The sequence below is a fragment of the Salmo trutta genome, chromosome 40 (assembly GCF_901001165.1).
Source record: "Salmo trutta chromosome 40, fSalTru1.1, whole genome shotgun sequence".
In the NCBI taxonomy this organism is placed as follows: domain Eukaryota; kingdom Metazoa; phylum Chordata; class Actinopteri; order Salmoniformes; family Salmonidae; genus Salmo; species Salmo trutta.
This window is the reverse complement of record NC_042996.1, coordinates 19,210,575-19,238,263: the sequence shown is the minus strand read 5'-3', so window position 1 is coordinate 19,238,263 and position 27,689 is coordinate 19,210,575. Positions and strand designations below refer to the sequence as shown.

The 27,689-nt window shown below is 42.8% G+C and overlaps 1 protein-coding gene across 4 annotated transcripts in view; it reads right to left on the bottom strand.

The window, feature by feature from the left end:
* Positions 1-27,228, bottom strand: part of LOC115180590 (dedicator of cytokinesis protein 4) — a 133,073-nt gene extending 105,845 nt beyond the window's left edge. For all 4 annotated transcript variants that reach the window (XM_029742783.1, XM_029742787.1, XM_029742786.1 and 1 more), the window contains exon 1: positions 27,053-27,228. In XM_029742783.1, coding sequence (XP_029598643.1) covers positions 27,053-27,089 — 37 coding nt within the window. In that variant the 5' untranslated portion in view covers positions 27,090-27,228. The remainder of the gene's footprint in view (positions 1-27,052) is intronic.
* Positions 27,229-27,689: the final 461 nt, after the last annotated feature.

The window sequence follows — 27,689 nt, the reverse complement described above, 5'->3', positions numbered from 1 at the left end:
ATCTCATTCCCTACGATACAGACAATATCTGTGTGGAGGCTATGTTCTCAACTGAAGTGTTATGATATCACTTTGTTAATATGGATTATTATAAAACACTCCACTTGATCAAATATGATGCTCGACAGCTGCTGTGCCCATCACTTCTGCTCAAAATATGAAAAGATTTCTACCCCAACTTGTCCCACACACAGTGTGGTGTTAGGCGATCCCCTAACATATTTCAATCCGCACTGAGCCATGAAGACCATATGGATGTCTTTTGTGAATCTACTGGATTGTTGCATGACAGTACCGTCTGAAATACTGTCAGGCAGTTACGTTGTTCATTACATATAAACAGATGCACACGATTAGCCATTTTGAAAAGCTCTGACAACCGCACGGAACCAGCACCACTTCAGAATGAGAAAAACACCACAGCTTTGTGTGTGAGTGTGAGTGTGTGTGTTCACGACACTAGCTGGCGGTATCACAGCAAGTCAAAGCTGGCTGGCGTCCTCCCCCCTGGGCACCCAGGACCGCATCACAGCCTCATTTGATTAGCACCTTCAGCCCTATGGTTCATGGAGGGAGGGAGACTGGACGAGGGAGAGGGCAGAACAAGGGAGGAAGAGACAGAGGAGCGGAAGAGAGGGAGATAGAACAGAGGAATGAATAAATGGAGGGCGGGAGGGAGGGAGAGATGAAGGGATAAAGAGAGGCAGAGCAGATCAGAGCACAGAGCGAGGGAGGCAGAGCAGAGCACAGAGCGAGGGAGGCAGAGCAGAGCACAGAGCGAGGAAGGCAGAGCAGATCAGAGCACAGAGTGAGGGAGGCAGAGCAGATCAGAGCACAGAGCGAGGGAGGGAGGCAGAGCAGAGCACAGAGCGAGGGAGGCAGAGCAGAGCACAGAGCGAGGGAGGCAGAGCAGAGCACAGAGCGAGGAAGGCAGAGCAGATCAGAGCACAGAGTGAGGGAGGCAGAGCAGATCAGAGCACAGAGCGAGGGAGGCAGAGCAGATGGATTGAATTCTCAGGACAAAATGGAGCTGGAGCCCGGAGGTTTGGATTCCCTTTAAAACTATAGCCATTATCAGCCGACACACAATGTCTATTGGTTTAATCATTATCGATTGCTTATTTAGACAATTCGGCCTCAATAAAAGTGAACTAGTGCAAACAAAGCATCACGGTGCAGTGAGTGTACGAGTAGAGTATTGAGCATTATGAGAGCAGTGAGTGTATGAAATGCTGAGTCTCTGGTCACTGCAGAGCTACAGAAGGAAGAGGGCACAGTGGGAGAACCGGACACACGCTTGGTCTTCAGATGTGTGTTAGGGTTCAGTGCACAAGGTGCGCACACACACACACACACACACACACACACACACACACACACACACACACACGGTGCTGACGGTGCTCGGCTGAGAACACAGCCAGGGCAGAGGAAGTCCCTACAAAGGAGACACTAGCCAGAGTATACTAGCAACCTGTGATTTAGATTCAGCACAAGAATCAAGTGAAGCCACCATCCCAAGCTCACAATATGAGAACAGCCCCAGAAACCACCATGCTAACCATATAAAGACACTCAGTCATCCGGGGTCATGAGATATTTCATCCATACAAATCAAGCCTGGGGCCAGACACAGACAAGCAGAGGAACCAGCGGTGGAGACTGAAGAGAGAGATACAGTATTGTAGGAATCAGTCGTAGCTGAATGACTAGCTCGATGGTTGGATGTTTGGCAGAAAGAGAGCAGTGGGAGAAACAGAGGAGATGAAAGAGAGTAGGGTTGTCTGAGTAGAAAGAGAGAAGGTGGAGAAAGAGAGAAGGGGGGAGAAAGAGGATGAATGGCAGGGTAGAAAGAGACGAGGTTGAGAAAGAGGGGGAGAAAGAGGATGAAAGGCAGGGTAGAAAGAGAGGAGGTTGAGAAAGAGGAGGTTGAGAAAGAGGAGGGGGAAAGAGGAGGTTGAGAAAGAGAGGAGGGGGAGAAAGAGAGGATGTTGGAAGGGTAGAAAGAAGCCTTTATGTGGAAGATATAAGAAAGGGGCAGGTGAAGACATTAGTAATGTGAGAGGGGTGTCAGGTGTGTGTCGTACAACAGACTGGTTAGCTTGCAGTGGTCTGGATGAGCTGGATGGGGTAGGAATTCAAGGACAGAGACTTGGAGAGAGGCTCCGAGTGGCTGGTATAGTGGAAGGACAAAAGGGCTATTCTGCACTGCTACACAGCATCACTCGCATAACCACTGATACAGGGTCAGATATTAGTTTCATCCCCCTAATGGTTAAAGGGCAATTCCACTACTTTTCAACCTCATATTCATTATCCACAGCACTAAACCAGTGTCTAAAGATGTGAAAACAGCACATTTCTATGATCCGTGGTTAAAAAGATACAAACAAAATACCTCAATAAATAATTCTCTGTGTCATCAAAACCTGCAACAAATTCCTATCCCAATGGAGGGTATTCTCTTGCTCCCCACGACACCGCGGATCTCATAGTGTTTGAAAATGACTGTTTTTGATGATGTCATCGGGTAGAACTTGATATTTTGTTTTACAAAATGTAGAAATGCACTGTTTTCACACACAACGAGTGAACAAAACATTAAGAACACCTGCTCTTTCCATGACATAGACTGACCAGGTGAATCCAGATGAAAGCTATGATCCCTTATTGATGGCACTTGTTAAATCCACTTCAAATCAGTGTAGATGAAGGTGAGACAGGTTAAAGAAGGATTTTTAAGCTTTGAGACAATTCAGACATGGATTGTGTATGTGTGCCATTCAGAGGGTGAATGGACAAGACAAAATATTTAAGCACCTTTCAAATGGGGTATGGCAGTAGGTGCCAGGCGCACCGGTTTGTGTCAAAACTGTAACGCTGCTGGGTTTTTCATGTTCAACAGTTTCCCGTGTGTATCAAGAACGCTCCACCACCCCAAGGACATTGAGCCAACTTAACACAATCGTGGGAAGCATTGGAGTCAACATGGACCATCATACCTGTGGAACACTTGACACCTTGTAGAGTCCATGCCCTGACGAATTGAGGCTGTTCTGAGGGCAAAAGGGTGGGGTGCAACTCAATATTAGGAAGGTGTCCTTAATGTTTTGTACACTCAGTGTATGTTGACACTGGTTTTGTGCTGGAGATATTGAAAAGTGTTGGAGTTGTCCTATAATATGATTGGGTATATGGTTAGGGCTAACTTCTACCTAGAGAGTGTATCTCTTGCACTCACTCCTATTGTGGGGCGATGAGAATTGTCTTTGTTCAGCCAAAGCAAAATCTGGCCAGTGGGTAAAAAACACAGATTAACCAATATCTGTAAATAATGTATTTTGTGGCAGCAAAATAAGGATTTGAACAGTAGGGTGGGGGATGAATTATCTGCCCAGGCTTGTTAAACTCACTGACATGACCGTTGGGGGGGGGGGGGGGGGGGGGTGGATTGGCACATATCTGACAAAAGAAAACGTGGCTTGTCTCTGCAACTTCCTATTATCAGTAGAATTTCACTATTATTCAAGTTACCTCTAAATATTTGTCCAGTTTATAAATGAAGAAATGTCAGATTGGAGAGGATTTTCAAATTGACAACTTACATTTATATGTAAGTCATTTAGCAGACAAGAGCGACTTACAAATTGGTGCATTCACCTTATGATATCCAGTGGAACAACCACTTTACAATAGTACACCTATATCTTTTTTTATTTTGCATAGCCTATCAGACTTAAAAGTAAACATGTGCAATTTCACTATTGCATCACACTTCTTTACTGGTTTTTACTTTTCTTCGCCTTTTCATATTGTTTTTGATGTGTCCATTTTGTTTAAATGCATGTTACTGTCGTTTTAGGCTTATTAGGCCCTATGTAAAAAGGGAAGGTCACAATTCTGTTCGTACACTTGTTTACATGGATAAGCTTCTTAATAAAAACCTATTTGAAACAAGCCATTACACGTCGTTGTTATCATGGCATTTCATTATCATTAGTCAGGTTATTATTTATAAATATTAATCTACAAATTAAGAGATGCCAGGTTGGAGAAGATCTATCCCATTTTCGTATTGACACAAAATTAGTGCATGACGGAGTCAAAAATAAAGATGTATGCCCCCTTGCCCTTGTCTGTTGGCTTTTCTGCAATTACATTTTTTTGAATACGGATCCTATTTTGACGCACAAATCCATTCGCATTAAGTCCCGATATTTCTCTCAAAACGTCCCGGAAATATTCCCACAAACCCTGCTGCTGTGGTAATTCGATGGCAGTGGCATATGTTCTTCAAAAAGTAGCCTAAACTACTGAAAACAAGATTACATCATGACAGGACCGTTTGATTCTTGTCCAGACTGGCTAAATTAGGAAACTGAATGGGCATATAGGCCAATGGAGAGAATCAGCGAACTCACACACACACCCCAGTAAAAAAGACCCGTCAATCAAAGCCTCCAGCGAATGTCAGACACGAGAGCAAATATTTATCCTTTCCTTAAAACGTATTAAAAAAAAACCTAGGCTTACCTTAGGCTTTCCGAAAGCAGGCTAGAAGATGATGAATTGACGAGGGAAGTATAAAGGGAAGAGAGATAGCTACGCGACCGTATGAAATTGACAATCGTCAAAATAGAAACTAATACACGCAACATGTCCATATCCTATTTATCAGCGATGACTTGTGTATAAATTAAGAGAATATTCAGTCTTATACCACGCCAGGTTTGAGAGTTTTGGGCGCGTTGTCCATTTGACACAACGTTAGTGCATTATAGGCCTCAGAGCCAGAACGACCTTGTCGACTGCTGTTGAATAATTAATGAATAGTCAGACACATCCAACCTTTTTTTAAAAGAAGAGCGATTTATTTATTTACTAGCAAGCAGTGAAAAAACGGGCATTGTATAAAAGAAAAGTCCCACATCAAGTGCCACAGGCTAACGCATCTACACCCCCGTGCATCTAGCGGTTTAGCTGCAGGAGTATCAAACCACAGTTGGAAAGAGCAGGAGGTGTAGACGGTTTAATAGACAGACTAAATTAGCAAAACAAATGCTTCTAATCATTAGTAAATACTCCCGCGATTAGGTAAAGTTCATCTACATGAAAATAAAATGTATAAAAAAAGATCATGTACGCCTATTTAAAAATGGTTGACTGTTATTTTATTTTCATGGCGGTCTTCATCCATAACCATCTGTTACACGGTTATTCAATTACAGTCACAGCCCCATGTAGGCCTATTTCAATGACATCAAAACGCATCATTTGAAAAGGCATTTTGAAAATACGTTTACTCAGTAAACAGAGTATTAGTATGTACACCTAAATCTGTACTGTATTTGGGTCAAGCAGGATTGAGAGTGTGTGGTGTACAGTTCCACAGCAGCCTGTAACATTACCCAACATGCTGTTCAGTTCACCCATCGGTGGTTTGGTGTCGGAGGAAAAGAACATGTTCCCAATGACACCCTATTGCCTATACAGTGCCCTACTTTTGACCACAAACTGAAGGCCAGGCAGCCAGCATTGTAAACAGAATCAGAGACATTCCAGTACTCCCAGCTATCATAATCTGATACCTCTGGTTGTAGGGGTGACAACACTGTTTGTTTTAGCATTAAGCCATTCATCCCGTCAGAAAGGAGCGCGAGCCATGGCCCGTGAGCACAGTGGCACTAACACAACACAATTCCGCAATGGTTTGCATCCCAAATGACACCCTATTCCCTATATAGTCCACTACTTTTAGTAGGGCACCGTGAAGGGAATAGGGCACTATTTAGGACCCATTCCAGAACCACAGGCGCTGGTATAGCTAATCATCCATTTACAACAGAGCAGCGGGAGGAGAAGTGAAGGATAACAATGTTAATGGACTGAGAGAATGCTGTTGATGTCTTACATGAACAATATGTGAGTGTGTGAGTGTGTGTGTGAGAGAGTGTTGTCTTCAGAACTAGTCCACTGCAGAGCCTATACAATATGGTGACAGTGAAAATGAGTTGTGTCATCCAAACCAAAAACCCCATTCCCTCCCCGGGCTGCCAGAAGACGTTACAGAGCGACCAAACGAGTCCATCCATGCTGCTGCGGTGTTTCATGTTTTCCTCCGTGGAAAATGTGTTCCTCCTCGATAGGTCAGGCACGAGGTTGTGGAGAGGCTCTTTAAGCCTTAGGCATGCCAGAGTCAGCCATCCATCTGCTTGGATTTAGACTCATCAATCATCGCCACCCTGGCTGCCATTAGGCCAATTGACAGCCCACTGACACTCTGAGGTGTGGTCATGAGCCTGCGGTAGAGCAGTCATGGGAATGGGATAGAGGCACATGGACATCATGGACACATCAAGTACAGGTTCTCAGGTTACAATGGACTATTGTTGAATAAAATAATATTCAATGAAGTATGAGAGAGAAACAGTGAAAGGGCTAAAGTAAAGGACAGTAGGGTTTAGCTTGATTCCCAACAGTATGGCCCTCTGTGTTGGGAGCTCATACACATGGTTCAGCAATCCTCTGAGGCTAAGGGCTTCAGACTTATTTTGCTGTGCGGCGCTGCCGGTGCATGCCGTTGATGGATCATGCCGGATTATTCCAGAGGAGGAGGAACTGTGCGAGAGAGCCACGACGGAACCGCGAAGACCGCCATTGGCTCAGTGTGAGAGTTCCAGAGTTCCTTCAGGAATGGAGCTCTATTTATCAAAGCCAGCCACAGAGACAGGAGGCATAGCCAGTAGCCACAGAGGGGTGGGGAGGGGAGAGGACAGGAGAAGAACACAGCACAGCCAAGAGAGTGCATTCTCCAGCTACCTCACAACATAGTCGTGATTAACAGTTACTCAGCTGTCATAGGAGTTCATCTCTCAAGGCTCGGCGTTGAGCTGCGGTGAAACAGCTACCTCACACATCTTCTGCTATTACCTTTATCTTGTCAATTACAGTCCAGCCAGAGCCTATCACGCTTCAAACTAATACTGGGCTCCTCATTTAGTTCCAGAATAGCTCGTCCGGTCAAAATTCTTCTATTTTGCTGGCAGATTAAATTGGGAGGGAACACAGTTATGCCCGAGTGGACCCAGTCAGGCATCACTTGGTCAGCTGGATGACTTAGACACGGCAGCTATTGCTGCTCCTGTCGTGAGTCAAAGCGGCTAAGCTCTGCTAATTTATTCATGCCGACCGAGGTCCACACAGCCAGGCAAAAATCAATAGAGGAAAGTAAGTGAGGTTGAAAATTTTTTTTAAAAACAATCTGTGCCCCAGTTTCCACCCTGAATTGGGTCAGCGGCAGCCATTTACACCCTCAAACTGCCTGTAATTAAACAAAACTAGTTAAAAGCCTTGTAGAAGGCTGAGGGTGTGGAGGTGTTGGGGGAAATGGAATGGGAGGAAAAGGGGAGGATGGCTGGTGTGATTAATTTCATCTTTGTTTTACTCCCCCTCACAGTCCCTCAGTACTAGGTGTATAAGAGCGTATAACAAAAAAAGGAAAGTAGCCTAAGTTGTGCATGTGAGTCATTCCATCTTTACAGCTCCCTGGGGGCTATGGTTGGGTTAGTATAAAACCTCTAATGAGCTCCTCAAAGCCAAACAGGCACAATCCTCATGCCAACGTAGTGCCTGGCTAATTTGTCAGTTGATCCCTTGATATGAATTATACGGGACTAAGCTGCAAAATGTATCCACATAGGACAAGGCCTTATTGATGATCAATTGACAGAAGTGGTTAACTTACTTTCTGTATCTCAACACGCTGAAATATGTGCAACACCACAACACAAGCCACTCATCCACAGATCCAGCTGGGGATGAAACCCAACACTGGACTACAGATAGCTCAGACAGTGTAACCCTCCCCTCTCTGTAATCCTCTCAGTCCTGCAGGTAGGATCCAGCCTGGCAGGGTGACAGGCCTCGGTGTGGCCTATTGTCAGAGCTGTGTTACGCTGACTGGGCTGGGGATGGGGAATCCATTCAGGGGAAGGTTCTGCACTTCTCTGCTGCTGTCCTGTTGATAGGGTAGTCTTAATTCCTTGGTGGCACTGGTGGTGTGAGTGGAGGGAGGCAGTAGCCTTCACACTGCATTAGGGCCAACATCAAAGAGGATTATGGCACGAATCCAGATGAAAACCAACCAGGAGAGATTTAAAACATCACCGCAGGTGCTGATGATGAGGATGTCTGGAGTGGAGTGGGGACATTCCTTAGGTAAATTGATGAATTACTAAATGAATGGCCTGGATTCAGATTCCTATCAATCCAATCATCAGGTTAATATCCTGGCCTTTGACTTCAGTATTAACCAGAAAGATTCATACTGTATCTTCTGGAGAGAATTAAATAAGGGGGGAAGTATTACACTGTTACCAGGTAATATCATGTTAATAAAAAGCCAGTATGAGGATTTGCGCCCGGCTAGAATGAGACGCGGCCGAAGAGAGAAAATATCTGTAGATTTCAAAAGATACACGCCCTCGCCCTGAGGGCTCCTGAGTGGCGCAGCGGTCTAAGGCAATGCATCTCAGTGCTAGAGGCATCACTACAGACCCTGGTTAAATTCCAGGCTGTATCACAACCGGACGGGATTTGGAGTCCCATAGGGCAGCGCACAATTGACCCAGCGTCGTCCGGGTAAGGGTTTGGCCGGGGTAGGCCGTCATTCTAAATAAGAATTTGTTCTTAACTTACTTGCCTAGATTTTATATATATTTCAAACATGAAAAATGAATAACCCAATGAGGCCGAGATGCAAAAATAATATAATTAATTTAATCCATGCTCAAAAGAATACAAAAAGTGAAAGTGCATGTTGAGATGTAAAAAATTAAAAAAGTAAAAAATGTAAATACTAGGTCCTTGGGCCTCCCGAGTGGTGCAGTGGTCTAAGGCACTAGCTGTGCCACTAGAGATTCTGGGTTTGAGTCCAGGCTCTGTCGCAGCCGGCCGCGACCGGGAGACCCATGGGGCGGCGCACAATTGGCCCAGTGTCATCCGGGTTAGGGAAAGGTTTGGCCGATAGGGATGTCCTTGTCCCATCGCGCACTAGCGACTCCTGTGGCAGGCCGGGCACAGTGCAGGCTGACATGGTCACCAGGTGTACAATGTTTCCTCCGACACATTGGTGCGGCTGGCTTCTGGGTTAACTGGGCATTGTGTCAAGGAGCAGAGCGGCTTGGCTTGGTTGGGTTGTGTTTCGGAGGACACACAGCTCTTGACCTTCACCTCTCCCGAGTCCGTACTGGAGTTGCAGCGATGAGACAAGACTATAAATACCAAATTGGATACCATGAAATTGGGGAGAAAAATAAATAATATAATCCTTAAGGGGTTGTAAGATAATGCAAAAATAAAGTCAAGTGTTTTTGTCCCCATATACATGTATATAGACATTCATGGATTGACATTCACATTATTTTTACATTCTAAAATATGTCAGAATAATGTGGGCAGTGTCTGACTAAATACACAACACACTGAAGTCTGTCCATGTGGTAGACAGTCAGTGTAGTCATTCGAGATGTTCAGGGGTTACTGTATCATGTTTTACAATGAGAAAGCGACCAAAACAAGGCTCCCTTTGTAAAGGAACGCTTGGTATGGAAAAACCAAGTTGAAGCCAACATTCGATGTTCTCCTGCTTATAATAACCGTTACATGGTTTAAGGACCTAGATCATCTTTGAAATATGAATCTTTTTTTTTTCCGCCCGTTGTGTTGGTGCTGAGAACTCTGGCCAACGTAATTACCATGAGGCTTGTAGCTGACTCTATAGTAACAGCAAGGTATTGACGGATGAATGGTAGATCATTTGTCATTTTTATCCAATGCAATTATTTAATTGAATATATACATAAAATCTTTCTCATTGTAAAACATGATACAGTAACCCCTGAACATCTCGAATGACTACACTGTCTACCACATGGACAGACTTCAGTGTGTTGTGTATTTAGTCAGACACTGCCCACATTATTCTGACATATTTTAGAATGTAAAAATAAATGTGAATGTCAATCCATAATGCGATTGGGTAAGCCTATATATTAAAAAAAGGCATTCTTAAAGTGTTAATGCTTCTTTTGCATACATTTTGGTGGGAGATTTTTTTAAATATAAAATGTAGGTTCTTAAAAATTACAGTTAAGTGCTTGAAAAAGTCCTTGAAAGTCCTTTAATTTGACTTGCCAATGTCTGTATGAACCCTGTATAGGCTACTTGCTCAGCCCGTAAATGAAATACAAAATCATCTGCTATTGAAATTATACATGTATTATTCGCATTTCTGTCAGATCTTGGCCAAGGACAGTATTCTTTTAAAATTTGGGCCAGAAGATTTGAGTTGGCACTGGCCCGGTGTGCCACTGGCAAATTTACCTGAATGTCGATCCCTGTGTGTGCGGTATGCATAGGGCATATACAGTGCATTCGGAAAGTATTCAGACCCCCTTTTTCCACATTTTGTTACATTGCAGCCTTATTCTATAACATATTAAATCATTTTTCCCCCCTCATCAATCTACCCCACAATGACAAAGAAAATAAAAATTTAAATATCACTTTTACATAAGTTTTCAGACCCTTTACTCAGTACTTTGTTGAAGCACCTTTGGCAGCAATTACAGCCTTGAGTCTTCTTGGGTATGACGCTATAAGCTTGGCACACCTGTATTTGGGGTGTTTCTCCCATTCTTCTCCGCAGATCCTCTCAAACTCTGTCAGGTTGGATGGGGAGCGTCGCTGCACAGCTTTTTTCAGGTCTCTCCAGAGATGTTCGAGCGGGTTCAAGTCCAAGCTCTGGCTGGGCCATTGAAGGACATTCAGAAACTTGTCCCGAAGCCACTCCTGCGTTGTCCTGGCTGTGTGCTTAGGGTCGTTTTCCTGTTGGAAGGTGAACCTTCGCCCCCAGTATGAGGTCCTGAGCGCTCAGGAGCAGGTTTTCATTAAGGATCTCTGTACTTTCTCATCTTTCCCTCGATCCTGACTAGTCTCCCAGTTCCTGCCACTGAAAAACATCCTCACAGCATGATGCTGCCACCACCGTAGGGATGGTGCAAGGTTTCCTCTAGACGTGACGCTTGGCATTCAGGCCATGGACAGAGTCCTTTAGTTCCCTTTTGGCAAAATCCAAGCAGGCTGTCATGTGGCTTTTTCCTGAGGAGTGGCTTCCGTCTGGCCACTCTACCATAAAGGCCTGATTGGTGGAGTGCTGCAGAGATGGTTGTCCTTCTCAAAAAGTTCTCCCATCTCCACAGAGGAACTCTGGAGCTCTGGCAGAGTGGCCATCGGGTTCTTGGTCGCCTCCTTGACCAAGTCCCTTCTCCCCCGATTGCTCAGTTTGGCCAGGCGGCCAGCTCTAGGAAGAGTCTTGGTGATTCCAAACGTCTTCCATTTAAGAATGATAGAGGCCACTGTCTTCTTGGGGACCAATGCTGCAGAAATGTTTTGGTACCCTTCCCCAGATTTGTGCCTTGATACAGTCCTGTCTCGGAGATCTACAAACAATTCTTTCAACCTCATGGCTTGTTATTTGCTCTGACCCGCACTGTCATCTGTGGGACCTTATTCTAGACAGGTGTGTGCCTTTCCAAATCATGTCCAATCAATTAAATTTACCACAGGCGGACTCCAATCAAGTTGTAGAAACCTCTCAAGGATGATCAATGGAAACAGGATGCACCTGAGCTTAATTTCAAGTCTCATAGCAAAGGGTCTGAATACTTTTGTTATTTTATACATTTGCAAACATTTCTAAATTAAAAAGGTAACTACAAAGTAGCCTATGCCTACCTGGCAGAATCATGATTATTTGCATCAATCCAGAGGTGTTTTTGTTTTTTTACTCCCTTCACAACTGCGCTACAGAAACACTGCAAGCCAAACAACTGTCTGACTGGTGCTCACCTGAAATATAAAGTAAATACACAAAAAAAAAATCTCTGATTTTTCCCAGACCTAAAAAATGGCCCCCTGATGTGGTTTAAGTATTTTTGTGGACAGAGCATCTAATTTGCTTGTTTTTCTATAAAAAGGTGTGATTTTGAAAGCGAAAACCTGAAAAAAATGGTGGGGAAAATAGTCTTTCTTCCCACATTCTTTTTTTTTGTTGTTGCCGTGGTATCAACTATCATTTTTTTTCCCTTCAAATTCTGCCCTCAAGGATTTCGCAGAAAATAACACTTGGCACTTTGAAATCTGCTTTTACACTAAATCTATCCAAATCAATGGGCATGCCTGGTTCTGTATGGAACGCAGGCCCATTATGGGCCAGACGCCAGGTCATTATCAATTATTACCAAATGTGTTAAATATTTGTTGCGACCAAACAGGTTCCACTAAAACCCACAGAAAGTCGGCTGTATAGAGGCTAAGTGTTTCTCCAGTGTTGTGCATACAGTATCTCTTCTCTCTCCTGCTGCATTGACTATGGCCCCAGGTCTCCATCTGTCATCACATGCAAAAGTGTGCATTAACGTCCCACACAAAGGCTCTCACAGCGGGACAGCCGCAGTCCTTCCCAGCCCACTCGCCCACACAAAGGGTATACATTACAAAGACTTTTTGCTGAAATGCACTTCGCTGCAGACGCTTATGACTAAATGTTCACCCCTGAGGGGAAGTGAAGGAGTAAAATAAAGGGACCAGGTGGAGATGAAAAGGAAAGAGAGAGAGGAAAGGGGTCGTGGGGTTAAGGGCTTGTGAGCAAAGCGGGCCACTTCACTAGCAGCCGTCCCACTGCAGTTGGTTTCAGTGACCCATCGGTCGGGGAGAGAGGTGTAAGAGACACCAGCACTAGGATCGACCCCAGTCTGAGGTTTGTTTGAACTGGAATGTAACATGTCTGAGAGATATGCAATTCTGCAATATCATAACAGGCTGGACTGTGGGAGCTTCTTATTGGTGTAGCTACCATGAGAGAGAAAGTGTCACGTTAGATTCTTCATCAGATGTGCACGATACCGAGATGTGAAGTGACTACACCCTCGCTCCACATACTGTATGAACTTGAAATGCCAGACCAGAGGCAACTCAGTACAGTATTTACTAATACATCAAATCACTGAGGCCAGACAGGGATAATGTCTGTCTGGGTCAGCCACTGCTGAATAAGTTACTTCTTACTCTATATAAAAAAAAAATGTTTAATACAGCAAACAATCCCCCCTTGCTTTGTAATTAATAGGTCATGGATGTGTAACACAAAGACTGTTAAATGACTGATTCATTAGGCAGCTTTTGTATCTATCGAAGGAATCCTCAGAGCCAGTAAAAAGACCAGGAATCAAAAAGGGGCATCCCAGAATGCTTTGCAATGCCAACCTTTGGTGTTGATGCTGAAATGCAAAAAAAAAAAAAAAAAGCCCCAATTCAATCGAGGAGGAGGAAGAAAAGACACAACGACCCCAGACAAACAACTTGAGAGAGAACCGGGTTATTATTATGTAGGAAAAGCCTAACAGAATTCTGGTTTCCGCCTTAAATGGTTTAAAGGCTGTCTGTTTAGCTGGATAAAGCATTCAGACAGAAAAAAAGCTCCAAAAGACAGGTTTAAGTTGGAGACTAAGTGGAGCGGGTAACAGTCGGAGGTATAGTCAACTCAATAAATTAAACACGGGTTATTTTTAGGTAAAACCTCTGCCACCCAGTGACAATGGCAATCATTTTCTGGATGGTAAAACGTTTTCAGTTTAAACTTAAATTACTAAAACCAGACAAAGTATTTAGAAAAGATAATGGACCTATATATTTTTTAATAAGATCCTCTTTGGAGAACTAACAATCCCCAAAATAAAAAAAACTCGGCAGTCGGAGAGAATCTGAAATTCCAAAAATGGCACAGCATGGAAATCCCATTGATTTTGTTATAATGTTTGAGTGACTCAGACAGCATAAGAACAAGGAATAAGGCATTGCAAAATGTGTATAATTGCAGGAAATTACCTTTAAAATAAAAAATGATCTCAGCCCCATGACAAATGTGTAAATTGTAGGAAGCTAGCTTGAAAATGGGAAAATATTAACTAAAAAAAAAATAATAAATAAATAAATAAATAAATAAATATATATATATATATATATATATATATATATAGAATTGCAGTAAATCTTCTTTAACTTCTTAGGACTAGGGGGCAGTATTCGGAAGTTCGGATGACTGACTTGCCCAAAGTTAACTGCCTGTTACTCAGGCCCAGAAGCCAGGATATGCATTTAATTGGTAGTATTGGATAGAAAACACTCTGAAGTTTCTAAAACTGTTAAAATAATGTCTGTGAATATAACAGAACTGATATGGCAGGTGAAAGCCCGAGGAGAATCCATCCAGAATAAATGTTACATTTTTTTGAGGTTTCACCCATTCAAAACACTTGTCTATGGGATATTCAAAGGAAATCCTCCCAGATTGCAGTTCCTGTGGCTTCCACTAGATGTCAACAGTCTTTAGAAAGGGTTTCAGGCTTGTTTTTGGAAAAATGAGCTAGAATTTGTAGTTTTTCAAGGTGGCTCTCATTTGGACTGTAGTTTTGTGGCATGCGTGGATGAGGGTGCGCACTTTGTTATTTATCTCCGGTATTGAACATACTATTCTTCGTCTTAAAAATGGTATAGTTTATTTCCATATTAGGGTACCTGAAGATTGATTAGAAACGCTGTTTGACTTGTTTGGATGAAGTTTATTGGTAACTTTTGGGATTGCTTTGTCTGCATATTGAACGACTGGAACGGGTGGATTACTGAATCAATCGCGCCAACTAAACTGACTTTTTTGGGATATAAAGAAGGACTTTATCGAACAAAACAACCATAATTGCATGGTATGCTTTTGCCGTAAAGCCTTTTTGAAATCTGACAAAGCGGCTGGATTAACAAGAAGTTAAGATCTTAAATGATGTATGACACTTGTATTTTCATGAATGTTTAATATTACGATTTTTGTATTTTGAATTTCGCGCTCTGCAATTTCACCGGATATTGTCGAGATGGGGCGCTAGCGTCCCACCTAGCCTTAAGAAGTTTTAAAACAGCAACATTTTCTCTCTGTGGCCAAGAGGATGCCCTCTAAAACCGCACCATTCACCGCTGCTGACAAAATCCTAGGGGAACAACTGGTTCAGATACAGAGCTATTCTTTGCTGTGTAAGATTTCAGATGAAGCTATTTCTTCCATAAGGAAATCGTCAATAGACTTGCATTTCTAGTGTTCAGTCATACTAAAAACAGTTCAACTGTTATTCTATTCTAGTGTTCAGTCATACTAAAAACAGTTCAACTGTTATTCTATTCTAGTGTTCAGTCATACTAAAAACAGTTCAACTGTTATTCTATTCTAGTGTTCAGTCATACTAAAAACAGTTCAACTGTTATTCTATTCTAGTGTTCAGTCATACTAAAAACAGTTCAACTGTTATTCTATTCCAGTCCTTTCAAAGCGAACTGGGAACATTGAACAAACAACCCATATAGATCGTTTAGGGTACCGTGTGTAGCATACTCTCTTTAAGGAGAACGACGCCATTTCAACCAGCGCACCATGATAAAATGAATTGCAATTGGTCTAAATACCCACTCAGCTTTTCACTGGGTGAAAAACAGCCATGGACCAACAGTGAATTACAATAAATCCCCTTTGAATGTCAAACTAACATTAAGTTAAACTGGCTTGTCTGTGGAAGACAGGATATAAATTACCTGAGGGTGTGTGTGTGTGTGTCTGTGTGCGTTGAGCCAGACCCTGAACCAGGCAGGCCAAGGAAACAGAGATCACACACACACTGACAAGTAAGATGATGGCTTACAGCAGCCAAGGTCAAACCATCATCTGACCAGCCGCATCAAGCTGATTCATGTAGTGTGTGTGTGCGTTCCTCCGTGTGGAGGTTGCGTGCGTCCCTATGTGTGTGAGCGTGTGTGCATGCAAGTGACGTGAATGGAAAACTAACAGAGTATAGTGTGTGTAGTGTGAATTGGTCTAACAGATGGAAATGTAACACCTCACTAACAGCTCAGGTAGTATCAAGTCAAACACTGGCAGCCAAATATATTTATTCATACTGTACGTGTGACAGAGAGAGGGAAGAGTTTTAATCAGCAGGGTAAAGTAAGAGTCGGTGATGCTAAAAGAGAGAGAGAGAGAGAGAGAGAGAGAGAGAGAGAGAGAGAGAGAGAGAGAGAGAGAGAGAGAGAGAGAGAGAGACACACATCATTATCACTCACATGAAAGACAGTGATGAGAGCTGGGCAAGCAGAATAGCCTACAGTAAAATCATACTTCCTGCTCTTCCGAGCCAGAACAGCATTCAAACATCACCCTTCAACAACATGGATAAAACAGGAGCCAAGGACATGGAGAGCCAGGAAAACATTACAGCCATCTGGCCTGATACATTGTACTTTCCCAACACAACACAACCTAGAAAGAGGAAGTTAGTGGGTCGCAAATGGTAACCCATAGGGTTCTGGTCAAAAGTAGTGCACTACATAGGGAATAGGGTGTCATTTAATTGGGACACAGACAGAGACAGCTTTGACACCTAAATGAATTGTGGCCAGGCACCAGCTCAGTGGTGGCGATCTGTACTCAACGGAAGCCTTTGTATCTTGTGATAGCAGCAGCAACCAGCCCCATGCCCAGATACGATCATCCATATTCATTTGGGGAGCCGAATGGGGAGACAGGGACATAGGTAAATACACAGAGATAGTGGGAGAGGTAGACACTACACAGAGAGCCAGTGAGTGTTCACTACTACTATCATCCTCACTCGCTCTGTCTGTTTCTCTGCCCTAGAGAGACCACTGCCACCAGAACAACACTACTGAAGTGTCTGGGGAGGAGGAAGAATGGACAAACAGAGGGAGAGAAAGAGACAAAAGAGAGGAAGACAGATGGAAAGACGGATATGGAGAGCGGTGGGTAAAGAGAGAAAATAACAAAGAGAGAGAGCCACCAGACAGACAGATCAACAGACAGAGAGAGAAAGAGAGACAGAGGGAATGAAAGAGAGGGATATCGAGATAAGAAGAGATGGGGAGAGTGTAACCTCCAATCTCTGCAAACAGCTCACTCCCTGCCGAGAGAGAGAGAGAGAGAGGGAGGCAACAGTGGTAGAAGCTACAGAGCTTTAGTCAGGGCGCCTCAGAACTCCTGTATCGGTCTCCTACTGACACGAATTCTGTCTACCAAGAGGAGAGAGCCTTCCCGATGACTAACCCAACCAGGACAGTCACTGCATAGAAAGGCCTGGTTCAACCAACCACAACAACCTGTTTTATTAGGAATTCATAATGTATTAACAGCAAAACCGCTAACACCTCTAACACAAGCATCACTGCACAGAAAGGCCTCGTTCAACCACAACAATTTATTATAAAGCATTAATAAGCCATGAACAGCATTGTTCCTTTTAATAACTGAGGACAAGAGGTTGTCAGACGATGAAGGCAAGTTGCTTATTAAAGAAAAGCCATGATGGTTATGGTGAAATAGATGGATGCCTGGGGGTCACTGGTGGGCTGTGTGGGTCACAGAGTTTCAATGGCTGCTGCGTCCCAAAATGGTACCATATTCCCTTTATAGGGCACATGGGGCTCTAGTCAAAGGTAGTGCACTTTAAAGGGAATAGGGTGCAATTTGAGACACTGGTAATGTACAGAGCCCATGATCAACACAGCAAGACTTAGATTAAACAGCCAGCGGAAACTATATATAACTCAACACCTCTGGAAATGCAATGTTTTAGGGAATCGTTATTTTTTGCCCCTTTAAAAACGAGCATGTGCACAAAAACTCAAGGCATCAATAGTTCCCTTCACACATCAATCCCGATGATTGTCATCCGTGAATATAGCGTTCGTTTCTGAAAACGCTGGTGACAGGCTGTCATTTCTTCCACCCCCCACCTCCACTGTCACAGTGTTGATGAGCACAAACTGTGAATTCATAATGGAACACATCCCATTAACCTCTTACTGGGTTTACGGCTTGGTATCAGGGAAACCACGGTGACCATTCGATATATAGACCCATGGAATAGGAAGGCTACTTCATTACAATGTACTAGAGGTCGACCGATTATGATTTTCAACGCTGATACCGATTATTGGAGGACCAAAAAAAAAGCCGAAACCGATTAATCGGCCGATTTTTATTTATTTATTTGTAATAATGACAATTACAACAATACTGAATGAACACTTATTTAAACTTAATATAATACATCAATAAAATCTATTTAGCCACAATTAAATAATGAAACATGTTCAATTTGGTTTAAATAATGCAAAAACAAGGTGTTGGAGAAGAAAGTAAAAGTGCAATATGTGCCATGTAAAAAAGCTAACGTTTAAGTTCCTTGATCAGAACATGAGAACATATGAAAGCTGGTGGTTCCTTTTAACATGAGTCTTCAATATTCCCAGGTAAGAAGTTTTAGGTTGTAGTTATTATAGGAATTATAGGATTATTTCTCTCTATACAATTTGTATTTCATATACCTTTGACTATTGGATGTTCTTATAGGCACTTTAGTATTGCCAGTGTAACAGTATAGCTTCCGTCCCTCTCCTCGCTCCTACCTGGGCTCGAACCAGGAACACAACGACAACAGCCACCCTCGAAGCAGCATTACCCATGCAGAGAAAGGGGAACAACTACTCCAAGTCTCAGAGCGAGTGACGTTTGAAACACTACTAGCGTGCACCCGCTAACTAGCTAGCCATTTCACATCGGTTACACCAGCCTAATCTCGGGAGTTGATAGGCTTGAAGTCATAAACAGCACAATGCTTGAAGCATTGCGAAGAGCTGCTGGCAAACGCACGAAAGTGCTGTTTGAATGAATGCTTACGAGCTTGCTGGTGCCTACCATCACTCAGTCAGACTGCTCTATCAAATCATAGACTTAATTATAACATAATAACACAGAGAAATACGAGCCTTTGGTCATTAAAATGGTCGAATCCGGAAACGATCATTTCGAAAACAAAACGTTTATTCTTTCAGTGAAATATGGAACCGTTCCGTATTTTATCTAATGGATAGCATTCCTAAGTCTAAATATTGCTGTTCCATTGTACAACCTTCAATGTTATGTCATAATTAATAACGGCCTTTGTTAGGAATAAATGGACTTCACACAGTTCGCAATGAGCCAGGCGGCCCAAACTGCTGCATATACCCTGACTGCTTGCACGGAACGCAAGAGAAGTGACACAATTTCCCTCGTTATATGAAATTCATGTTAGCAGGCAATATTAACTAAATATGCAGGTTTAAAAATATATATACTTGTGTATTGATTTTAAAGAAAGGCATTGATGTTTATGGTTAGGTACATTGGTGCAACGACAGTGCTTTTTTCGCAAATGCGCTTGTTAAATCATCATCCGTTTGGCGAAGTTGGCTGTGACTCAATGAGAAATTAACAGACACCGCATCGATTATATGCAACGCAGGACACGCTAGATAAACTAGTAATATCATCAACCATGTGTAGTTAACTAGTGATTATGTTAAGATTGATTGTTTTTTATAAGATAAGGTTAATGCTAGCAAGCAACTTACCTTGGCTTCTTGCTGCCCTCGCGTACAGGTAGTCAGCCTGCCACGCAGGCTCCTCGTGGAGTGCAATGTAAAGCAGGTGGTTAGAGCATTGGACTAGTTAACCGTAAGGTTGCAAGATTGAATCCCCGAGCTGACAAGGCAAAAATCTGTCGTTCTGCCCCTGAACAAGGCAGTTAACCCACCGTTCCTAGGCCGTCATTGAAAATAACAACGTGTTCTTAACTGACTTCCCTAGTTAAATAATGGTGTATAAATAAATAAATAAATAAATAAAAGAAGAAAAAAAAATTAAAAAAAAAAAAAACATCGGCAAATCGGTGTCCACAAATACCGATTACCGATTGTTATGAAAACTTGAAATTGGCCCTAATTAAATCGGCCATTCCGATTAATCGGTCGACCTCTATAATGTACACTACCGTTCGAAAGTTGGGGTCACTTAGAATGTCCTTGCTTTTGAAAGAAACGCACATTTTTGGTCAATTAAAATAACCTCAAATTGATCATAAATACAGTGTAGACATTATTAATGTTGTAAATGACTATTGTAGCTGGAAACGACAGATTTTTTTATGGAATTTCTACATAGGCGTACAGCGGCCCATTATCAGCAACCATTACTCCTGTGTTGCAATGGCACGTTGATGGCTAATCCAAGTTATTTAACTTTAAAAGACTGACTGATCATTAGAAAAACCTTTTGCAATTATGTTAGTACAGCTGAAAACTGTTGTTCTGATTAAAGAAGCAATAAAACTGGCCTTCTTTAGTATCTGGAGCATCAGCATTTGTGGCTTCGATTACAGGCTCAAAATAACCAGAAACAAAGAACTTTCTTCTGAAACTCGTCCGTCTATTCTTGTTCTGAGAAATGAAGGCAATTCCATGTGAGAAATTGCCAAGAAACTGAACATCTCGTCCAACGCTGTGTACTACTCCCTTCACAGAACAGCGCAAACTGGCTCTAACCAGAATAGAAAGAGGAGTGGGAGGCCCCGGTGCACAACTGAGCAAGAGGACAAGTACATTAGAGTGTCTAGTTTGAGAAACAGACACCCCACATCCTCAACTGGCAGCTTCATTAAATAGTACCTGCAAAACACCAGTCTCAACATCAACAGTGAACAGGCAACTCCGGGATGCTAGCCTTCTAGGCAGAGTTGCAAAGAAAAAGCCATATCTCAGACTGGCCAATAAAAAGAAAAGACGGGCAAAAGAATACAGACACTGGACAGAGGAAGATTGGAAAAAAGTGTTATGGACAGACGAATCTAAGTTTGAAGTGTTCGGATCACAAAGAGGAACATTCTTGAGACGCAGAAAAAATGAAAAGATGCTGGAGGAGTGCTTGATGCCATCTGTCAAGGATGTTGGAGGCAATGTGATGGTCTGGGGGTGCTTGGTGGTGGTAAAGTGGGAGATTTGTACAGGGTAAAAGGGTTCTTGAAGAAGGAAGGCTATCACTCCATTTTACAACGCCATGCCATATCCTGTGGAGCCAGTTTCCTCCTACAACAGGACAATGACCCAAAGCACAGCTCCAAACTATGCAAAAAATATTTAGGGAAGAAGCAGTCAGCTGGTATTCTGTCTATAATAAAGTGGCCAGCACACTCACCGGATCTCAAACCTATTGAGCTGTTGTGGGAGCAGCTTGACTGTATTTACGTGTTACGTTCCCCAGTTTCTGTGTTGTTGTGGGTTTGTATGCGTTTGTATTTCAGGAAATGGCTTCCTGGATTATTAAGCAGCTGATTGGTTCTGCCCCGTTGCTGATTGGAGCTCTGACCCCTCCCTCTCGTCAGGGGATACAGCTGTCTCTTCAATTACCAACTTCTTCAGCTTGATAAAAGCCAGTGTTCCTTCGTCAGGGAAGAGAGCTTTTTTTATGTCCTCTGTTGATTGTTGTGGCGGTCAGTAAAAGGTTTGTGGATATTATTTTGTAGCCGCTCCTTCAGAGGTATGTGTATGCCAATAGGACTTAGTGTTTTTGGTTAATTACATTTTTCATTTAAGTATTGGTAATTATTCTGTTTCATTTGTTCCCGGGGGGGGAAACGCACCTTGGGAGTGTTTAGGCAAGAGGCCTGCAGGCATACATAACCCGTAGTATTGAATCTGTCTATGCACACTAGGTAAGACCTGGGCGAACCACCCCCTGTATTTTGGTTAGAGTGCCAGGTGGTGCTAAAGGTTAGGTAAGTAGTGGGAAGGCAGGTAAGGTAGGAGAGGGGACAAATTTGTACTTTCTTTGCTTTGGTTCCATCCAGCACTTTTTCCCCACCTTACCATGTTTAGGAATAATAAATTCCCTCAAACTGTATTTTTCTCTGCCTCTGTCATCCTTCCCCCGCACCTACGATCACATACTTTTTCACTACACAGGGAGTTGAGATGTAGCGGGGTGTTGCGTTCCCTCCAAGAGGCGTACGTAACAGTACATAAGAAGTGCCCATCAAGCCAATCCAACTTGTGGGAGGTGCTTCAGGAAGAATGGGGTGAAATCTCTTCAGATTACCTCAACAAATTGACAACTAGAACGCCAAAAGATCTGCAAGGCTGTAATTACTGCAAATGGAGGATTCTTTGACGAAAGCAAAGTTTGAAGGGCACTATTACTATTTTAATTAAAAGTCATTATTTATAACCTTGTCAATGTCTTGACTATTTCCTATTCATTTTGCAACTCATGTCATGTATGTTTTCATGGAAAACAAGGACATTTCTAAGTGACCCCAAACCTCTGAACGGTAGTGCAACTAAAGTAGGCTTTATATCAGTATGGTTTAAATATTGGGTCCATTTCAATAAGTAGGCCCTATAGGCCTGAAAGGAATACGTCGAATCACTCAGAGGAAGAGGTTTCTACAGAACAATGATTAGGCTAATATCATCCCATTTTTAAAACATTGGCTTTTAAATATCTATTTCACAGCACTTTCCTTTATCTGTTTCACAGTAGTGTAATTTCAATGTGCATTAATAGGACATACATTCACGTATGTACCCTAGTGATGCCCTCTCCAGTCCAGTTGTTACCAGGAAACAGCAGTCCTAGCTACCTCCAGACTGCCCTGCCTCCAGCTGACTGTGCTGTGGTGAAAAGCAGGCTGGGATTTATACTGGAGGTTTCATGTGAGCTGCAATCCGGTCCACTCATTGGCTGGCTGCAGCCGCCTAGCCTCAGCTGCATCCTTCCACAAAAACATATGCCGCCAATTAGACCGTGGTGGTGTCATCGAATCCAACGGGACACACACATTACATTGTATTCATATCAAAATGCTACCTCGCCACGGGGGGGGGGCTGAAGAAAAGGTAAACATGCTGATTTAGTAGGAAATAAGACCAGAAAATAGCAGTGTTTTTTCTGTGTCTTTACATAATAAATGGGATAGAATGATATTTGTTATATTTTCAGTTGAAAAGTAAATAGAGCTGCAGTAATGGGATAACACAAACAGGCTAAATGAAGCATTTTAGAATCCAGTCTAGTATTCACCATCCATGTTAAATTGAAAGGTGTTTTTGTGCATGATTGCCATTGTAAATAAACACTAAAAATCTTTGTTGGAGCGGAGGCATAAAAAAAAAAAAAAACACATGGCTCTACTTAGTTGCCCATGTCGATCTATGACATCAGCTAGGCTAACAGGTCAAAGGTTCTTCTCCCTCTTTCCCCTCCCCCTCTCTCTGATCCCACCGTGCCTGTCTAATTCACCAGGGAGCTCCACAATATTGACTGGAGCAACTCCCTCCAGCGATCTCCGTCCCTAAATGATTGCCTGTGTCGGCCTGGCCGCCGCAAGTAGAGGAAGCCTAGTGGAAGAAGAAGAAATTACAAACTGTGGCGGCATTGTGGGGCCACGCCTCCCTGTGCCCCGGGACTATGTTCATTAAGGAGGCAGGGGGGTGTAATATAATGAAGGAATGGGACCACAGGCCCCCGTTCCCCCTGCCAAACAACCTGCTAATCCCACGGGTGTAGGGGATGTTGGCTACGGTGGCCACGTCCAACAATAAGCCCTCCTGACACACGCCGCCAGGCAGGGCCCGCCACCCACCCCTCGGCCCAGTGACATCCCCCCCAGGGGGGCAGGCGACAGCAGCCAGGGGAGAAGGACAGCCCCAGGCCTGACACAGACCCCCACTACATAGCAGGCCTCGAACTCCTCCACTCCGCTGTGTGCATTGCTCAAGGGCCAGGGCCATTCACAGGCAGTACTTTGCTACACACTACCCAAGCACTCCATTCTGTTTTTCTACCATTCGCTTGAAGGTATTATTTATGCGTTTCTATAGGCTGCTGTGGGTAAACATTGAGATCTCAAAAAGTTAATACTAGGCTGTGCTTATACGCTAAATACAAAGCATTTAGTTTGAATGCTCACTGGAAAATTATATTCAATACACACACACACACACACGAGATCTAACGTAGCTCATTAAATTATGATGAGCAATGACATGCTTGATTGGCTGCAATATCAGTCTTAACAAGGAGAGAAGGGCCCCTTCTCTTCCTGTTAATCATCATTTAAGACTATTTGCAGCAAATACAATCTCCCAAAACAGAGGCAATGTTCTCTCTCCAAGGCTGTGACGCTACATTGTTAGCTGTTGTGAGTTTAATTGATGGAGGGTAATCCACCGAGAATTCCAGTATTCCAGTGTTCAAAAGGAACCACATGCAGTGGATATTCCAAAAGGTGGGAATTCTGGTGAAAATATTTCCAGATCGTCTCATGGGTGTTCCTGCACATTCAGTCCTACTATTCCATTAGTCTACCATCCTTTCTCAATGTACACATTTTTATTCAAATTCCTACCTCATGTTTAACTGAAATACATTCCAACCCTCTTTGATATGAAAATCTCTCCTCTTGGCAGAATACAATTTTTACAGTAAAGCGCCTCAATCTTGGTTACAAACCTGTAATCACTCAAATGGTGCACTAATAGGAGTCTTAATGCTGTACTGCCTTCCTATACTGGACTCCATTAATATTTCATCAATGGTAGATAGAGGGCTGTCCTCCTCCTTGGCTCTCCTCCCATGCATCAGGCAAATCAACATCAAAGCCAAATACCTCCCAATTAAAAGCTGTAATTCAAACTTCGCTCCGTGGTGAAAGATAAAATGGTTCGCACCAAGGAGCCAAGAATCTCAACTCATTTTGGGAAGCCAGCCCTGGTTTAAAGGGGGGGGGGTGTTCACTGAAAGGACCTCAAGGAAATCACATTTACAGTGCATACTATATGAATCACATTCAAATACTGTAGGCTATTATATCAATACTACTGGTGCATCCAAGACATAATGGACATCCATACAACTTGAGACTTGAGACCCTGGGGTGAAAGGGTTAAAACCAGGGTTTTGAAGACAGACGTTTCACTGAAACATGAATAATCTCAAATAACGTTGTGTTGAACTTTGATGTCAGTGAGTGATCACGATCAATGGTGATCACAAAGAGTAATTAGCTGTTCGACGTCATACAGCTATAGAATGTCAATATGTTCTATTATTTGGAATCAAGCATGTGTGTGCATCCTATTTTTTTTCTTCCATTAAAATCCATTTGATTTGAACCAAAACGACGGTGACTAAGACTTTAAAGATGCTAATAAAAAACCCTCAAAAGCCTACATGTATGTTTACCTCAACTATCTGTTCCAGTAAAAGGCCACAGCCCTTCAGTGAAATGAGCCGCCTGTGTACCTATAAGCAAAAGGAATTTATAAACAAGGGACAGAGTCTTGATGATGAAAACACATGGTCTCCAGATTTCACCACTCAACCTATTTAACAGTCCAAAAGCATCCAAACAAACAACCAAATACAGTACTATCTAGGGGTATATCTTCATCCATCAAACATCATTCTACATCAGTAAAATACGTCCAAATGTAATTGGGTGTAATTGTTTTTGCACCGCGTGTCCGTAACCTCTAACCTGAGTCACGCAATATTGACAAATCACGACATTTGCTCGACGTTGTGTTGTTCCTTTGTCCACTTAAAAATAACCGTGGGCTTACGGCCAGAGTTGCACAACAAGGAAACAAGTCGTTCTTCCCCAGAATCACCACGGTCACAGGGAGGAAGTCCCCTACTGCCCAACCACAGGCTCTAAATCTGAGCTAATTAAAAGAGTCTTATTGCTCTTATTGAAAATAGGATCAAGACTGCTTAATCCACTTAAAGCCTCACTTGCAATTTTTTTTAAAGACAATGAAGGCATTTAAGCACTGAGAATAAATGGAACGTTATACAACTCTCCTCCCACCTAGCTCCACGGACTGGACCTGGAAAGAGGTTGAAATTGTGAAATACAGCAATGTATCAAACTGGAAGCTTTGGGTTCTAACTTGTGACAGGGAGGGAAGAAAAACATGCACATACCAGGAGAAAAAGAGCAGGGCCAGTTAGTTAGTGACCAAAAACTAATTGTAACAGATACAGGCCAGAAGCCAGTTTCTGGTTCAGTGAATGACTGTGTTCCAATGATTTCAGGTCAAGACAAGGTAGACCTTCGGCACCTAGAGGTGTGACTGATAGGCCTACATAACACAATATGGCAATATTTCTGCAATGTTGAGATTTCAAGCAGTGACTGTCGGGTGCTGGATAAAGCATCCCAAACATGCACTCCAACCAACAAATAGGCTTTGCTACCCTATTTTGGTCCATTGGGGAACGCATTTCAATAGGATCTTTTCACAGAATGTGGGCGCAGAGTGAATATCCCCCACTTCGATTAGAAATTACAGCACTATTATTTAAGCCCATAGCCTGTCTTTCACTCGCATTGTGTTTGCTTCACTTTTATCTCTGGTTACGACACCCATGCCGCTCGGAACAATGCACACCAGGACAGCTTCACTCGCTATTTTCACTGAGAGAGACGAGATAAACAAGGTGGAAGGTTCAGTGGGAATTTCCGAATACCAAAAACAATGTTCCAGAACGCAACAACAAAAACATGTTTTTATCTTGACACTTTATTTTTCTTTCCAATGAGGAGTAAACACAATACACACATATAAAGCGCTAAATAAAATGCTTTGCACAAGAGTATCGTATTTTGTTTGCTTCCATTCATTTAACAGACACAATGTAACAACAACCAACAAAGCGATTGAACGCGCAGAGTGCAAAGAGATACACTGATAAGAGAGGTCCTATAGCCTCAAGTCATGCGTTCAGTTTTATAGCTGTAAAACCATAATGTATTCATAGCCTATAGCCGACAAATCCATGGAAAGCGCAAAGACTCGTGAAATGCGTGGAAGTGGCCTATGAAATAAGCACCCGTTAGTAACGGTTTGTAGGCTACATGATAAGACAGTGATCGTTGTTATTCTGATGCTGTGTAAGAAAATGAAACAGCATATTCCCTATTAGTTTGAAACTAATTTTAATTTTGGGAGTAAAGGAGACCACCGCAGTTTTAAAACACAGAACCACAAAACTTACCGACACCGTATTTCTCGTGTTCTGTAGGTATCCACATATTTACGGTTGGTACATTGAAGTCATTTGTGAGAACAGCAGCTCAATGGAGATATTTCGTGCTGTATAACGCATTCTAGGCTATTGAATTCCTTTCCTCCGCTCTGAAGTCATTGTTCAGATTGCAGGAGAGAGAGTGGCTACTGTATCTTCATAGTGGATTGAGACGGAGAAGGAGCTTTGCATTGTGGGGCATGTAGTAAAAACGAATGACGTAAACAACCTGAGAGAAAAAAAGGACTCAGAGTCCCACAAAGCCATACTGAATACATGGATGAAATAGAGGGCCACAGTATGAGTCATAATACCCATAAAACCTAGCAGTCAAACAGGGAAATGGTTCCAATCGTTTTTTCCACCATTCATTTTTTCCATAGGGGATTTTAGGGTGTGTAAGTAAATTCTCTCTGGCTATCTACTCCGATTTCAGAGCACTCTTGTCTGTGTGCCAGAGCGCAGAATAACTGATGAATTTACGAACGCTCAACACCCGTTGAATATGGCCGGTGTCAGTAAACGTTTGCAAAAAAGCTTCATTAAATTGTTGGTAGCAGCACAGTTACAGTCACCAATGGATAACATGAAAACAGCCTAACCAGCT